Source organism: Sporothrix schenckii, assembly GCF_000961545.1.
Source record: "Sporothrix schenckii 1099-18 chromosome Unknown Cont42, whole genome shotgun sequence".
NCBI classification, from domain to species: domain Eukaryota; kingdom Fungi; phylum Ascomycota; class Sordariomycetes; order Ophiostomatales; family Ophiostomataceae; genus Sporothrix; species Sporothrix schenckii.
In genome coordinates this window covers 704,484-720,550 of record NW_015971143.1, presented here as the reverse complement: position 1 = coordinate 720,550, position 16,067 = coordinate 704,484, and the positions used below count along the sequence as shown (strand labels likewise).

At 54.5% G+C, this 16,067-nt stretch overlaps 4 protein-coding genes across 4 annotated transcripts; 3 read left to right on the top strand and 1 right to left on the bottom strand.

Annotated features, from left to right (window-relative positions):
- Window positions 1–1,154: 1,154 nt before the first annotated feature.
- On the top strand, window positions 1,155–4,817 carry SPSK_01392 (DNA-directed RNA polymerase III subunit RPC2; the record flags this gene model as incomplete). Its single annotated transcript, XM_016728307.1, has 3 exons — window positions 1,155–1,281; window positions 1,357–1,369; window positions 1,445–4,817. 3 exons carry the CDS (start codon window positions 1,155–1,157, stop codon window positions 4,815–4,817), a joined length of 3,513 nt encoding a protein of 1,170 aa, XP_016589754.1.
- A 261-nt stretch (window positions 4,818–5,078) lies between these two features.
- SPSK_01570 (DNA repair protein RAD57) lies at window positions 5,079–6,986 on the bottom strand (the record flags this gene model as incomplete). Its single annotated transcript, XM_016728479.1, has 1 exon — window positions 5,079–6,986. The coding sequence occupies one exon, from the start codon at window positions 6,984–6,986 to the stop codon at window positions 5,079–5,081; it is 1,908 nt and encodes a 635-aa protein (XP_016589753.1).
- Window positions 6,987–7,939: 953 nt separating this feature from the next.
- On the top strand, window positions 7,940–9,405 carry SPSK_01708 (uncharacterized protein; the record flags this gene model as incomplete). The annotated part of the gene is made up of 4 exons (XM_016728615.1): window positions 7,940–8,383; window positions 8,444–8,614; window positions 8,681–9,202; window positions 9,280–9,405. The coding sequence occupies 4 exons, from the start codon at window positions 7,940–7,942 to the stop codon at window positions 9,403–9,405; spliced, it is 1,263 nt and encodes a 420-aa protein (XP_016589752.1).
- A 2,767-nt stretch (window positions 9,406–12,172) lies between these two features.
- Window positions 12,173–14,447, top strand: SPSK_01507 (uncharacterized protein; the record flags this gene model as incomplete). Its single annotated transcript, XM_016728418.1, has 3 exons — window positions 12,173–12,601; window positions 12,658–12,760; window positions 12,832–14,447. 3 exons carry the CDS (start codon window positions 12,173–12,175, stop codon window positions 14,445–14,447), a joined length of 2,148 nt encoding a protein of 715 aa, XP_016589751.1.
- Window positions 14,448–16,067: the final 1,620 nt, after the last annotated feature.

Genomic DNA, 16,067 nt, shown 5'->3' with positions numbered 1-16,067 from the left:
CCAGCCAGCACATCCGTGCAGCAGCGACGGACGCAGACGACAGACCGCATGCCACCTGCAGGAAGACCAATCCGTCTAGTCCATGAGACGGTAAAGTAGCAAGGGGTAGACCAAGCAGCTGAAGGAAACTCCCTGCAGGCATATGCTCTGATTTGTTTATGGCTGTATTTGTCCCGCTGTAAGCGCAAAAAAGGATGGAAAGATGTGATACCGGAGCACGAGTTTCGGCTTTTGCTATCGACGCTGTCGACGGTGCACGTTTGTGGACTCAATGGACATTGTAACATGCCAGCAAAAGCCGTACAAGCTGAGCAATGGACTTGTTCTTCTCCGACTCATGGAGGTGTACACATGGCGTGACAGGCAGTGTGCAAACCCACAATTTCAAGAAGGCAAGAGAAAAGACACTCTTTCTTGACGGTTGCGATCAGCAATTAAAACGGAAGGTGGGGTTTTGTTCGAGCAAGAGAACAGACGGAAGGAACTGAGGAGATGCAAAAAAGGGCTGAGGTTTGGGCTCACGAGGGTCATACGTCGTACGAGGCACTCGACTGCATTGAGACTATGAAGACTCTAGAAACAACTATTCTTGCATTGGGAAACTCCAAATTTTCGTATGCACTGAAGCGAAACCGTACTCCGTGACTGGAAGTCCACCTGCTTCGAAATGAGGCGATCTGATTGGTCAACTAGTTGTCTTATACTTCCCAGAGAAGATGTACCTTATTAAACGGTCGACATCACTATATTCACGTCTCAGCCGACCTTAAAGGAAGATTCTATTCTGTTATAGAAATACAAGGTCGGTATACGTGACTCTGTCCGCTGTCCTTTGCCGTCACTTGTTTATATTCGGCCCTGCACAACGTTTCGGTGCCGGCCTTTAAAAGGTGTTGCACGTGACCTCCAAACGCCGGGACTGGTTGGTCAGCCGTGCTCCGGAAGCTCCAAATCGCAGCTTAGGCGCATCGCAAAGAGAAGGCTGGCTCCACTAAAAAAATGTTCAGGCTCGTCACCCACCGGTGACTGATCTTTTTGCGACCCCGAGCTTCACGTCACAATCTTTGTGTCCTGCGGATGTCATCCTCGTGCACTCCGACTATCCGCCAGCTCTTTTCACAATCTACCATGGGCCTCCAGTCCTCTCACTTACCATGACGGTCATTGACGACGGCTTCGAGGCGCTCCTCGAGCCCTTCTACAATGGCAAGCGGCTAACGGACCCCATCTCGACCAAGGAGGACAAGTACCAGCTGCTGCCGGCGTTTCTCAAGGTCAAGGGTGCGTAACGGACCCGGATTGTCTTGCCATTCTCTGCTGTACCGTCTGACGAGCCTCTGCTAACTCACACCCCAGGTCTTGTCAAGCAGTATGATCCTCTGTCTCAGCGTCGATTTTGTTTCTGCATCTCGTGATATCAAGACGCCCCCGCTAACCCCAACAGACACATTGACTCATACAACTTCTTCGTCGAGCAGGAGATCAAGGAGATCGTCAAGGCCAACCGCACCATCCGCAGCGATGTCCAGAGCGGCTTCTACCTCGAGTTCACCGACATCCGCGTCGGCCGTCCCACACGCTCCGACTACAGCGATGTCAAGGCCCAGAACGAGGTCACACCCATGGAGTGCCGCCTGCGCGACATGACCTACGCGGCACCCATCATTGTCGACATCGCCTACACGCGCGACAAGAAGCGCGTCATCCGACGCAACATCGCCCTCGGCCGCATGCCCGTCATGCTCAAAAGCTCAAAGTGCTGCCTCAGCGGTGCCACCAACTCGCAGATGGAGGTCATGAACGAGTGCCCGCTCGACCCCGGCGGCTACTTTATTATCAACGGCACCGAAAAGGTCATTCTCATCCAGGAGCAGCTCAGCAAGAACCGTGTCATTGTCGAGGCCGAAGAGAAGAACAACGTCATCTCGGCCTCCGTCACGTCGTCGACCCACGAGCGCAAGAGCAAGACGTACGTCACGCTTAAAAAGGAGCGCATGACCCTCCAGCACAATGTCCTCGTCGAAAACATTCCCATTGTCATCGTTCTCAAGGCCTTTGGCGGCCTTTCCGACTACGAGATCATGCAGCTGGTGGCCGGCGCCGACGGCCGCTACCAAGACGACTTTTCCGTCAACTTTGACGATGCTGCCAAGGCCGGCGTCTTTACCCAGCAGCAGGCGCTCGAGTACATCGGCGCGCGTGTCAAGATGGGCGCCCGCAGCGGTGGGGGCGGCGGCGGCGGCGGTCCCGGTGGCCCGCCGCGCATGATGGGTCCGCCGCAGCGGCGCAACAACGTCGAGGAGGGCCTCGACGCTCTCGCCAATATTATCATTGCCCATGTGCCCATCGAGGGGCTCGACTTCTTCCCCAAGGCCGTGTACGTGGCCATGATGGCGCGCCGCGTGCTCATGGCCGCACACGACCCGCGGCTGGTCGACGACCGCGATTTTGTCGGCAACAAGCGTCTCGAGCTGGCCGGGCAGATGCTCTCCCTTCTGTTTGAAGACTTGTTCAAGAACTTCTTGGGCAACTTGCGTGCCAACATTGACAAGTTCTTCAAGAAGCCGCACCAGGGCGTGGCCTTTGACCCGCTGACGTCCATCAGCGCGACCGGCAGTGTCATTTCCATGGGCATGAACCGCGCCATCCAGACGGGCAACTGGAGCGTGAAGCGCTTCGGAATGAACCGGGGCGGTGTCACCCACGTTCTCAGTCGCCTCAGTTACATCAGCGCCCTTGGCATGATGACTCGCATCAACAGTCAGTTTGAGAAGACCCGCAAGGTCAGTGGCCCGCGGGCCTTGCAACCGTCGCAGTGGGGTATGCTGTGCCCGTCGGACACGCCAGAAGGGGAGGCCTGCGGCCTCGTCAAGAACCTGGCGCTCATGACGCACATTACAACACACGTGGAGGAAGGCCCCGTGCGCGAGTGGGTGTTCTCGCTGGACGACAGCGTCGAGCCCTTGCGCAACTTCACAGGTGCCGAAATCCACCGGCCTGGCGCCTATGTGATCCACGTCAACGGTACACCTTTTGCGCTGACGCCCAACCCGCGGCGGTTTGCGGCCAAGTTCCGCACCATGCGCCGTCGCGGCTGGATCTCGCCCTTTGTCAGCATCAACCTCAACGCGCACTTCTCGGCCGTGCACATTGCCACGGACGAGGGGCGCATCTGCCGGCCGTACATCATCGTCAAGAACGGCGAGCCACGGCTGCAGCCGGAGCACCTTCGCCTCCTCCAAATGGGCAAGGTATCCTTTGACGATTTCTTGCGGCGCGGTGTTATCGAGTACCTCGACGTCAACGAGGAGCAGGACGCACTGGTGGCGCTGTATGAAAAGGACTGCGGCGCGGCCACGACGCATCTGGAGATCGAGCCCTTTACGATCCTCGGCGCTGTCGCAGGCCTCATTCCCTTCCCCCACCACAACCAGTCGCCACGCAACACCTACCAGTGTGCCATGGGTAAACAAGCTATCGGCGCCATCGCATACAACCAGTTCCACCGCATCGACACTCTGCTTTACACGCTCGTCTACCCGCAACGGCCCATGGTCATGACCAAGACCATCGAGCTCGTGCATTATGACAAGCTGCCGGCCGGGCAGAATGCGACTGTCGTCGTCATGTCGTACTCGGGCTACGATATTGAGGATGCCCTCGTGTTGAACAAAGCATCCATTGACCGTGGCTTTGGCCGCTGCCAGGTCTTCCGCAAGTACGTCGCCGAGCTGCAGCGGTATCCCAACGGCCGTGCTGAACGCGTGGGCGCTCCCGAGCGCGACGAGCGCGGCGAGCGCCTGGCCAAGCACTCGGCCATTGACAACGACGGCCTAGCAGCCGTCGGCTGGCGCGTGCGGCACGGCGACGTCATGATTAAGAAGGAAAGCCCTGTGGATCTGGCGACAACAGGCATCGGCTTGGACAGCGGCTCCAACGAGTACCGCGACTCCTCCCTCACCTACCGCATCAACGACCCCGCCTACGTCGACAAGGTCATGATCTCGCAGACGGAAAAGGACACGCTCATCTTCAAGGTGCAGACGCGCCAAACGCGGCGCCCCGAAATTGGCGACAAGTTCTCGTCGCGCCACGGCCAAAAGGGCGTCGTGGGCATCATCGTCGACCAAGAAGACATGCCGTTTGCCGACTCGGGTCTCGTGCCCGACATCATCATGAACCCCCACGGTTTCCCGTCCCGAATGACGGTCGGCAAGCTGTTTGAGTGCTTGACTGGCAAAGCCTCCGTCGTGGCCGGCCGCCGCGACTACGGCTACGGCGATGCCTTCCGTTCGCACCCCGTGGAGGCCATGGGCGAGGAGCTCGTGCGCAACGGCTTCTCCTGGGAGGGCAAGGACACGTTCACGTCCGGTGTCACCGGCGAGCTGCTCGAAGCCCACATCTACAACGGCCCCATCTACTACCAGCGTCTCAAGCACATGGTGCAGGACAAGATGCACTCGCGTGCACGCGGGCCCCGCGCCATCCTGACGCGGCAGCCCACCGAAGGTCGGTCGCGCGACGGTGGTTTGCGTCTGGGTGAGATGGAGCGTGATTGTCTCATCGCCTACGGCGCCTCTCAGCTGTTGCTGGAGCGTCTGATGACGAGCTCTGACGCGACGTCGCTCGACATTTGCCAGCGGTGCGGTCTGTTTGGCTACAAGGGCTTTTGCCAGACGTGCCGCAGCACACGCGATGTGACGCAGATGACGATGCCGTATGCGGCCAAGCTCCTGGTGCAGGAGCTGATTAGCATGAACGTGGGTGTGCGGCTGCAGCTCGAAGACGAGTTCCCGCACGGCACACAAAAGACGTAAGAATGAGAACAATAAAAATAAGAAAACGACAAGCGGCGTCATGCAAGGTGCTATTTTATTTTATTTTTTGTATTATTTTAGACTGGGCAGGCATCGTTTTCACATAGCATTGGCAGAGGGGGTTCACAGCTGGCAAAATGGAATTAGCTTTCCCTCATAAGAATCCCACGCTGAACCTCCCATTAGATACATGGATTTCGTCTATCATGAACAGTTAAATCATTCGTCTGTATTCGCTCGTCTGGGTAACTTTGCAGTCTTTCACCTCTGCCTCGCATCCGCAGCCGGAAACACGGCACGGAGTCCCCCCATGGTAATGTTAAACTCGACAGCACCCTGCATACGAGCAGCCAACGCCGACTTGTATCGTTCTAGTGTGGGCGACGATGAGGACGACGTCGCCCCTGTAGCCGCCACGTGCGGAGCAAACACCACCTTCATCCAGCGCCGCCACGAGTGTCGCAGCCGCGGTGCGCCCGTATTGTGCCTGTCAATGCTGCTGCTCTCGTCGTACTCGTCGTCGTCAACGCCGTAGCCGCTGCCGTCGGTCGGTCGGTAGCCGCTGCCGCCGTGGCCACCCGTGCGTGACGCCTTGATAAGGGCCACGCGCATGCCGAGTTGCGTCGCCCAGACAAGGCCCAGCGACGGTGTCTTGTTGCGCGCATCCGAGCCGCCACCACCTCCATACGCATTGGGGTCGTCTCCCCATCCGGTGAACCACCGTTGCTGGTGGTCGAGCTGGAGCACAGGGGGTGCCGGGGACAATGGCGGAAACTGCGATGGCGGGATATATTGTGAAGAGGGTGGTAGGAAGTCGTTGGCAGATAGTGGGGTATCTTCCGGAGAAACAATCGACGGTTTTTCGTCCGTGCTCGACGGGGGCAGCTTTATCAGATCCTCGGCTTTTGTGTCAACTTCAGGTTGAGATGACATTCCCAGAGCAGCTACCGCAGCAGCTACCGCAGCTGTCGGTTGCCGCCGGCTCCTAGCGGCCAGTGGACTCTCTTGAGTAAGTGGTGTGTTATTGGATGGTGGTGGTTGGTGTTGCCGCACCGACGGTGGTGGAAGCATTGGCCCTTGTCGAGGACGTTTAGCGGATGACATGATCGTAGATGAGATATGCCTCGCTATACTCCCGCTAATTTCGCCGCCCGCATTCCACTGCTGTGACAGAGTTACTATCCCGCCATCTGCCATGCCCCCGCCGTCTCCATCAAATCGGTCGGCTACTTGATTGGCTACTACGACGGCCAAATTGTGCTTCTGTGCGAGTGTCCGGAGCAGCATCCCCAGTCGCGTGAGCTCCAGGCTGCGGGCAGCCAGCGAGCTGCCCCGGCCCGTCAGGACCCCCGGACCCCTGGTGCCACCGCCTCCTCGGTCGCCCACACTTCCGCCAAAGAACGGCCGAAAGTTGGCCGCCACCGAGTCCAGCACAACTAGCCCAAACGAGCCCGCAACGCCGCCAAACTGTTCTGCCTTGCTCAGCTGCACGGGCAGCTGGTGCATCAGAATGTGCTCCTGCGCCTCGAGGTCCGGCGTGTTGATCGTCGCAATTGCCTGCAGTGAGCAATGCTTCTGCAACGCCTCGTGGTCCGGGTGGCTGCGGATGATTTGCGTCAGGCGGCTTGTCGTCAATGGTGCTTCCGAGGAAATGTACAGAGCCTTGCGGCCGAGGCCGCGCGGTGGCGGCAGCTGCACAGCCACTAGCAAACTAAGCAGGAGCTGTGTCTTGCCGACACCGCTCTCGCCAACGACCTCGGAAAGCACCCCGGTAGGGAACCCGCCGCCGAGGGCCACGTCGAGAGTTGGGTCGAGGGTGCTGATGCGCCCGCCCGTGTCGCAGGTTGATGGGTCATCTGTATGCTTCTGCTCCTTGTCATGGCCATGTCCGTCTTTGCCAACGCCCTCCCTCTCCTCCGTCTCCAACGGCGCCCTGGAGGGCCTTGTCCTCTTCACAGGCCGCGCCGGCACCTGTGCCAACTGCGCCCGCACCTCCTCACAGAGCCGCTGCAGATCGAGCAGCGGCAGCCGCGTCCGCTTGCCGACCTCGGCGGCGTCGAGCGTCAGCAGCTCGCTCAGGCCGATGCGGTGCGTCTCAAGACCGGCAAGGAGAGAGGCATACTTGTCGACAGAAGGGAAGTCGGCCAGCAGCGCGTGTAGGTCGCTCATGGGGTGAGGCGAGCGGCGGCGGCAGAGGCGGGTGTGCAGCAAATACAGCAAACCATAGGGAGATTGGCCAGTTTCCTGTGGTGGGAAAGTTGGTAGCAGTCGTGTCGTCTCTTCGATCTCGTGACTCCTGCGTAAGTAGTCGTCGTCGTCGTGGGTCGCTGTTTCTAGCTATGGAGAGGCGGGGCCGTTCTTGGAGAAGGCGCGACAGGCGGAACGCGTGCTCACGTTATCACTTTATGGCGAGTGGGGCGGCACTTTTGTGAGCGACAAACCAGCAACAGCTGACGGACAACCAGTGAATGTCCTCTCACCTTTACTGAATTGTCTAATGACGTTTTCTTATCATTTTTATACATGGTGTGACTCTAGGTCTTTTTTTTTTTTTTTTTTTTTTACATCTGATTTTGCCATTGAAGTAAAAAAAAATTAATTTGAAAAGAAAATACAAATAAAAAAGGAAAAGGTAATGATCCCAGTCACAAATCTAGCAAGTGACAGTAATATCTAAGTCAAAAAAATCAATATTCACCGGTTTTGAAATATCTCAAATCCATCCAAGAACCATACATAAAATTGAAACGCCCCCTATTTAAAACTGACAGAAAAGTGAGCAAAACAAGATTTGCCGACCTTCCTCATGTTGTCAAATTGCAAGAGTGGAAGGAGCGACCCTCGCTCTCTCCTAATAAGTAGTACCGTCGCCCAATACAATGACTACAAGTCAGAGGGCCAAAGGCAGGAGCAAACAAAAGCTTGTCTCTATTTATTGTCTCTGTTTTCCCCCTTTCTTTGACCTCTCCCCCTCTTCGTCCACATCTAATCACCAAACCGATTGCTGGAGCTTTGTTCAAGGCATCGTCGCTCGACAAGACAAGACAGTCTTCTCATCTAATACTTCTGTATCTTCGATTTAGATATCTATAGGTCTAAGCTAATCAGTACCCTTCTTAACCATGGACATACCGCGCGATGCTGGCCCCGACGGAGTGGTATCGCTGTATCTTCGGTCAGTCTGCTCAGAGATCGAAAGCCCCCATGTTTCTCATTCTAATGTGGTCCAGCAGGCCAAAGAACAGCACGGCGACCCAGAGCACGGCCGGGAAGTGAGTAGACGACGCATCGATGCCCCTGTATGTGTTGATGGAATAGAGTCCACGAATCAACTCACCACTTACAGAATCCGTTGCTTTGCTGGCGGCGAATGGAAGCCGCGCTCGGAGTTCTCGAATCGGCAGCTGGAGAAGTTTGCCCGTGCCCGTGTCCCCCCCGACCAGTCCGAAATTTCCTGCAGAGCCCATTCCACTCAGATTCGCCGCGAGCTCAAATGCGAGGGCCCCTGTGCCAAGTGGCAGCCCATTGAGAATTTCAGCCGCAGCACGCGCAACCATAGCAAGACGGTAAGCGCGAGAGGCATCCCCACAGAGACATAATCGTAGCGGTCTAACAGAAGAATGTAGTGGTGCACCGACTGCACGGATTGGCAGCTCAGTGTTGAGCCCGGCTTCGCTCCGTACGTCCCTCCCACGGCCCTCAACGAAGACGATGAGGACGACCAAGGTGACGAAGACGAAGACGACCACGACGGGATCATTCCCATCGACGAGGTTCCTGGCGAGCGGATTGAAGACGTACGTTTACTACCTTGAGTCTCTGGTCCTCTTATACTAAGAAGCAAATGCTCACCGAGTGACTAGTGGATCCAAGGCAACCCGAGCGAGCTTGGACAGTTTGACAGAATCGAAGTTGGCACACAGCCCTCGATCGTGGGCAGCAGCTCGGACATTTCGCGCCCCAGTCTGCTCGATACGCGCAACCGCGAGCTCGGTGGCCTTCCCGAGGCTTTGAGCGCCGTCAACCTCGGCAGAAGTACGGACTCTGGCCCTTCGCCATCGTCTGGGGCCTCGATTGCTTCCGCATCCACCGTCAAAGGGCCAGTGGCAACTGCTCTGGGCGGTGATCTCACACCTGTCGGAGGCTCGCTGCTGATGGGCGACTCTGACACTGTGTCGCAGAGCAACCGAACGTATTCGAACACGCTGTTCTCTGCTGCCAATTCGAGACGGGCCTCCAGCCAGAGCGGCTCGGTCGTCTCGGGCTCCGGCGGCGGTGGGGACACTGTCTGGATGGAAACCCGATTTGCGGCGCTGCCGCTCACTCTTTCGCAGCCAATGGCGCCGTCCCAGCGAGCGGAAACCTGCAATGGATGGGCCAGACCTGTACGTATGAACCCTCAGCTGAAAACAGCGGTGAAGTATCAGCGAAATGGTGAGCTAACGCTGCCCTCCTCTCTTAGGTTCAACGGAAGACGACCCTGATTGCTCCTCGCTACGTGTCCAACACTGGCGGCATAGAGATCCAGCCGCAGAAGAAGACTGTCTATGCAGATGCTGACGAAGACGATAGCGAAGACGAATGCTGAGGTATTTCCTGCAGTTGAGGAGGCCACCTGGTGCTATGAGAGCGTTTAGCTCTTCTCGTCCTCGCTATGTCTATGACATGGAGGTGCGCATCCGATGCCATGGTCGCGCATGACCATGTACAATGCATGCCGTCGGTTTGCCCTTCAAGCAAGGCTCAGTGCTCAAGTGACGTGGGAAGACAGGGTTTTTGATTTGAGAACACCCGGTAATATGACGGACGAAAATATTTCTACAATACAAATTGCTCTTATTAGAACCCGTGAGGTCTCTACCTAAGTAGCCATGACTGGATCCAAACATGATGCTACTAATGAAATCTACACAGCGTCGGATGATCCAAACAAAGGTGCTACAATGTCTCAAAGAGGGAATTAGTATGGAGACTGTGCGATGACGGAAAGGCATCCGCCTTGTTCGTTTCTCTATGCACAATTCTCTGTAAGGACGCGTCGCAAAAAGTTGCCGATCCTGCAGTCCTGCACCCCGACAGAAGCTGTCTTGATCCAGCAAGTTTGTGCTCCCTCTTTCGCCTTTTGTCTTCGGTCGAGGTTGTGGACGGGTGACATACTTGCTCTTCCCCCACGCCGGCCTTTCCTTTTCTTTCTTTTCCTTTTTTTCCAGAATTGTGTGAATCGATGCTGACCGGTGTCCAACAGGATGTTGCCTTTTTCATTCTCCTTCTACCTTCACCCCAGGTGTGGCCAAGAGTAAAGAACAGCCCAAACTGGGCGAGGACAATAACCTGTATGACTGGTATTTTCTTTGCCCGGCATTGCGTCTCCGTTTTCCCTCCTGGACAAGCTTCGGTCATATGCGTATTGCTTTTTTGCTGAATCTGTGAGTTCGTTGTCCTCCGGACAGTTTATCTCATACACATCTGTGTCACATTGCGTGATCTCAATACTTTGATCTAATGAACGACGCCGAGAATGTTCGAAAGGACACAGTGTCTGCGATCCCAGGAACGATACCCGATGCACCACACCCTACAAGCTCTGACTTCATAATGCGGTGAGGTATGTAATTGTGCATTGAAGTTGATGTACAATGATGGGGATAAATATGGCCGGCTGTCTTTATGGAGTGCATTCGATATACAACACGAGCATGGGACGAAGGCCATAAACAATGATCAAATCAACCTCAGTCCTAAGATGATAAGAATGCACCTTTTCGATCTCGTCACCGGGAGAACCGATGGAACTTATTGGACGGTTTTGCCTTCGCCGAGACGTATTTCTTTTATTTTGCTCCCGGATCCGTCTTTGACACCTTCGACATTCTGGATATCCTTGATTTTATCGTCAGCTGGCAATCGACACTCTATCCGAAGCTCGGAATACCGGATGACTTCCGCACATGAACCATTTCGGCCATTTCTAGGGCATCCACTCTGGATTCCGATTTGTCAACATGCATTGTTACGACATTCAGAAGGGAATGGGTGTGGCATGTACAGCAATTGCCTCCCATACTTTTCTCCTACCACAAGGTTATCCTCATGCGTCGCTGCACGCCAAATGGACGGCAAACCTGCGATGCTCTGTCGAGGCCGTTCTCATCTCGCTGCAGTTTAAGGTATGCAAGTGTGAATGACTGATACGTTTGTCAGTTCTGCCTTTATTTTGACTTCTCACCCTCCACGTTTGCCTCGGTTTGTCTCATTTCGTTGATGGACACGGCGTCTGCATGTCTTGCTTTCTCGAGCAAAGAATAGAGCAAAACAGGAAGTTGAGGTACACCACGCCCGGGAACATCTCAAACGAAAACTGGAGTCTTGTTCATCTGCACCAGCTGGAAAACTCTCTCGCCGATTGTCCCGCCTTTTGCAACTGCCATGAACGTTACGAGGCTGCCTTGACCTGTTTGTCTTCTTTTTTACTGGACATCTTTGTATTCCTTGCACCCCCTCTACTACTTGCGACTGTGTTCCATGAGCTTCGCTTGTGTGCCAGACATCTGGGCTGACTTCTGTTCTTTGATTGCACGAAGTACGTTGTTTCAACGACTACCAAATCCCTCGGTGGCCCAACCTGGACCGGCCATTGTATCCAAGAACAGAAAATCTGACGACTACGGAAATGTCGGTCTGGCAACAGTCACGGACTCGGAACACAGGACATTCCACATGGCCACCAACATCGAGCACGGCTTGAGTGCCGCCACCCGCCACCAAACCACATCTGACATTTGCTTCCCACCAGCTTCTCCTCCATCCCGCCCTCGCACAGTCCCTGTGGCCTCGCCTTGCTGAAATAAGCGATAGCACAGCGCTGAGGACCCTGGCCACATCTCTTTGTGGGTAACACAAACGACGATCCGTTGGTAAAGAGGGCTCAACTTTGCTCAACGGGGGCCCAAACATACAAAAAAGTCAAGCTCAACACCCCGTGTTGGTGACACAGCAGCCTGCTGAAGTGAGGCAAGGCAATACATAAAAAATTTAAACGTCCAGACCCTGTTTGAGGCTCAATGGAATGGTGTGATGTCTTAGCAAGGCCCCTATCAGAGTCTTATGCCGAGAAGGCGAGAAGATTAAAGGGAACCCTTCTTCCCATCGCCAAAGCATTCTCTATATCATAAGCCACATTGGCCGAACATCTTTTCATACTCTTGAGGAGACAAATTCATTTTCTTTATCGGTTTCTAAAATTTTTTTATCGTCAAATAATTTAGTTGTCTGGATTAACCATGGCATCTTCAGTTTTGCATCACGACATACATACGAGAAACCACTACCAAACAGCAGCAACAGACTTATACACCATGACTCCAGCACAACCCGTGTCCTTCCGGTCGGTATCGTATAGCCCGCAAACCGGCGATACGCGTCTTGGGCCATCCTCGTCCTCTAGGCAGCCAAAAATTCCATTGGAGCGGCGATCTGCTGTCCATTTTGACGACGAGTGTGCTCCGGACGATCTGCGCAAAGCAGCGGTTCCTGTCGACACCAAGGTCCCAGCTGGCGTGAAGATTTGTAACAACGGCAGCAATAGATCAGCTAGCAGATCTTCGTCTTCAAAAAATGAATCGGAAACACCTAAAGCAACTACTCGACTGGCACACGCCTCGCTGGACGTCGGCGACACCGGAGAGTTAACTTGCGTGGACAAGAAATGGGGTGACCTGTTCGAGATTGACAACCAGCCGACAGAGCGCTTCCGAGAAGTCATGCATAGTCTCTCGCGCTATATTGTAAGTAGGGAAAAGAAGCAAGATCATCAAGATTTTATTCTAACCAAACCATTCAGATATGCGCATTTCCCTCCTCTGAGAATATTGTTCTCGTGCCTTCCAAGCTTGCCTCTTTTTACAATTTCCACGGTGTCGACAGTGATCCATTTTGTTACAGACGTAGGTAACTCAAACAATGACCGCATATGGGTTGAAATCGACATCAAAGAGCAAAGACTGACCTGCAACAGTTATTTTTCAGTCTGGGGATCGAGACTCTAACCGCCGGGTTGCCGATTTATACCAGGACCTGGGCTGCACATATCATCTGGTCCAAGAAAGCCCCGGCCTGCAGCCACGGGTCCCGGGTTTGACGCCAGACGGGTTTACTCGGTGGATGGTACTGCACCTCCAAGCATTCCCAGACGGCGTCTCGCAGCGCCTCAATCGGATCATGTCGGACTTCCCGCTCGATGTGGTGAGTCCCCTGGACGGGCGAATCGAGAGACTCCCAAAGCAGCTGTCGCGATATTTGCTTCCCCGAGTGCCAGATGGCCGTATCCGTTCGCTTTTGCAGCAAGCTGTCAAACGGCACTTTGGTGAATCTGCTCTGCTCGCCCCCCTCTTCCCAGAGGAGAAGGCCAGCCGGTCAACGGCCTACAAGAGCCAGACACATTTCACTTCACCACCGCCTCGTAATATGTCGTCACCATCGGCTTCGACTCCGGCCATCGTCCAGGCATGCCATCGCGATGGTCGAGCGAGGGGCCAGTCACCAGCGCCAGTAGCAGGATATGGCCACCGAGTGTCGGACCCAGGGGCGGTGTCGATTAGTACTGATGAAAAGGTTTTCCTTTCGACCCACCGCCGCCACGCCTCATACCCTGGCTCTCAATCAAGGTCGGGCAGAGGCAATGAGCTGGTGCAAGACCACCGTGACCTCCATGGCGGCGAGCATCAGCGGGAGGACCGGCGGCAGAGAAGTTCTAGCCAATCTCGATCGTCACGACCATATTCACGACTAGGTTCACGTCAAAGTTCGCGTCACAATTCCCCAGTGTCCTCGGAAAAAGAAGAGGACACTCGTCGTCCGCATCGCTGGCAGCACCCGCTGAGAGATGTGGACCATCACCGGAGCGCAAGCCAAGACAACTATCGTCGCAGCTCGAGCCGGTCTAGACATATGGGCGTCGCGAGCCACAGTAGTTCTTGCTTGGCCAGTGGGACCAAAAGCAGCGGACATGATGGCCAGCGAAGCAAGTATCCGCCCTCGTCGCTCGTGACGGTAACCAACGCGTCGACTCGGCGGGCGCCGAGTCCCAAGAACCGTAGTTTCCGCACCTCGTTGCCGGAGATCCACTCCACCGACCAGCGGCGGCCTTCAACAGCGCGTGATGGCTATTTGGCCAGGGACGCCATGGAGCACAGCGCGGAAATCAACCGGCGCGCATCCTGTTATGGCCCGCCGTCAGCGGCGGTCCAAAATGAAGCGCACCGCACCACGTCCCGAGAGTACGGAACTCGGATGGAGTGCCCTGCGAGCAGCGGCGAGGAGCAAAACTACCAGCTGTATGGATCCCCGGTTTCGTCGATGCCGATTCTTCACCGAAATTCTATAGCCAGCACTCGCGAGACGATACCAAAAGTCCACCGTCCGTCTCAGGCAAAGACCGAAGTTGCAGCAGCACCACATGCACCGGCATCGTCGCCCCGAGTGCATCCTACTCGAGCACCCGTGTCCTTGGTGGCGACAGTAACGTCATTGGAAGAAGAGAGAGCAAGCCTCGTCGAAGACGACGGTACGGAAAGTGACCAGACCTGGGAAGACTATCTACGAACCAGTCCACGTGTTGCGCCGGTGGCATGACACTGATATCGCATGCGCATCTCAGCGCAAGCTGGCGGGTGATTTACATTTTGATCTAGATTGCATCTGTCATGTACAAAATCTGTGGGCGGGAAGGTGATAACCGTTAGACTGTGTACCTGGTCATGCCGGAGATCCTTAATTATTTTGCGTCAAATACACATTTCCTTTTACTCAATCATCATGGCCGAAGTTGTCTTAAGTTTGGATTATGTCGCACTATTTGCGCGTGGCTGCCGACCAAATGTACTACGTCCCTTTTTTCTTGTTTTCTTGTTTTATTGATTCTACAGTTGACTGTACGTTTTAGTACTCCGTATTTGTATATAGCATCTAGTCATACTGTATCCCATCTGCCCATGTAGATACTTTATATGCGGGTATAGCTAGTATGGTTTGTTACCAAGATATTCATAAGGTACAAGGGTGACAGTTTGATAGGTGATCAATCATTGGTGAGGAGACAGGGAGATACGCTTTGCAAATGCAGGACTTTCATAGTGGCATTTATTTCACCATCCTCCTGCCCATTTTGCCATTCTGGACACGGAAAACTCTATATGTTGGTGTTCCTCTTTAGACAGTGCTCCGTATATTATACGCCCCAAACCCACGTAAACGCCGAACCACATCCAGCGGACGGTTTTACCAGGTCTGGAAGTCCGGGGACACATGGTTTGCGGAGAGAGTGAGAGAATGCGGAGGGCGGAGAGATGGAGAAGAGTAAAAGATAGGAAACTTCGGGCAACGCGAAGGATTAAAAGAAGGTTGGTGGGAATAAATGCCATGAAAAGCAGAAGACTGACGGATGGCGGAGACGGCGGCGGAGCAATAAACCGGGGCGCACTGTCCGATGACCTTTTGGGTGCCGATCCCACCCACTCTTTTTCTCATTCCTGCGGATGCGGCCTCTTGGCAGTATGAGCTTGTGCTTTGTACTTGTCTCTTCTCCTCTCTTTCTCTCCGTTTTGCGCCCCTTTTCCTCTCTTCATTCTCTTCTTATTCTCCATCTCTTTCGGCTTGGCTCTTGAACGCCCACTTCTACAGTATCTTCACAGTCCGCGCTTATGTCGACATCCAAGGAAGAATGTGTAGAACCGGCAAGACCGGCGAGAGAAGACGTTACCTTAACAAATGCTTATGGTGGTACGTTGAAAGGCATTGTGTTGAGTGCACAGTACGTCGAACCGGTCGAAATCTTAAAATTCGGGCGAACCATCGACAATGACAAACAAGCACGCTCCGTATTTCGTATTTGTACTCGCTGCGTGCGTGTTGCGTTGTTTGTGTGTATCGATCTACATTGTACCACATAATACCTCGTGGACATTGCGGGCGTCTCGGCGTGTAAGACAATTTATGTTTTGAGACGTTTCTTTCGGTCTGCGCGCTTTCCTCTCAACCGCAGAGAGACACGTATGCACTCGACACGACTGGATGCACACTCCCCGCCAGTAGCTATCAAATATCAAAACCCCAATTGAGCGACGGAATAAGCTTGTATGTGCAAGGTGTGACCATAGCTATACGCACATAATACATGGACCCGGGTAAGGGTTCTGAGGGCCTTGGCGCAGGCACTCTTGATGGGCATTCTACCCTTGTTTATAATTATTTCAA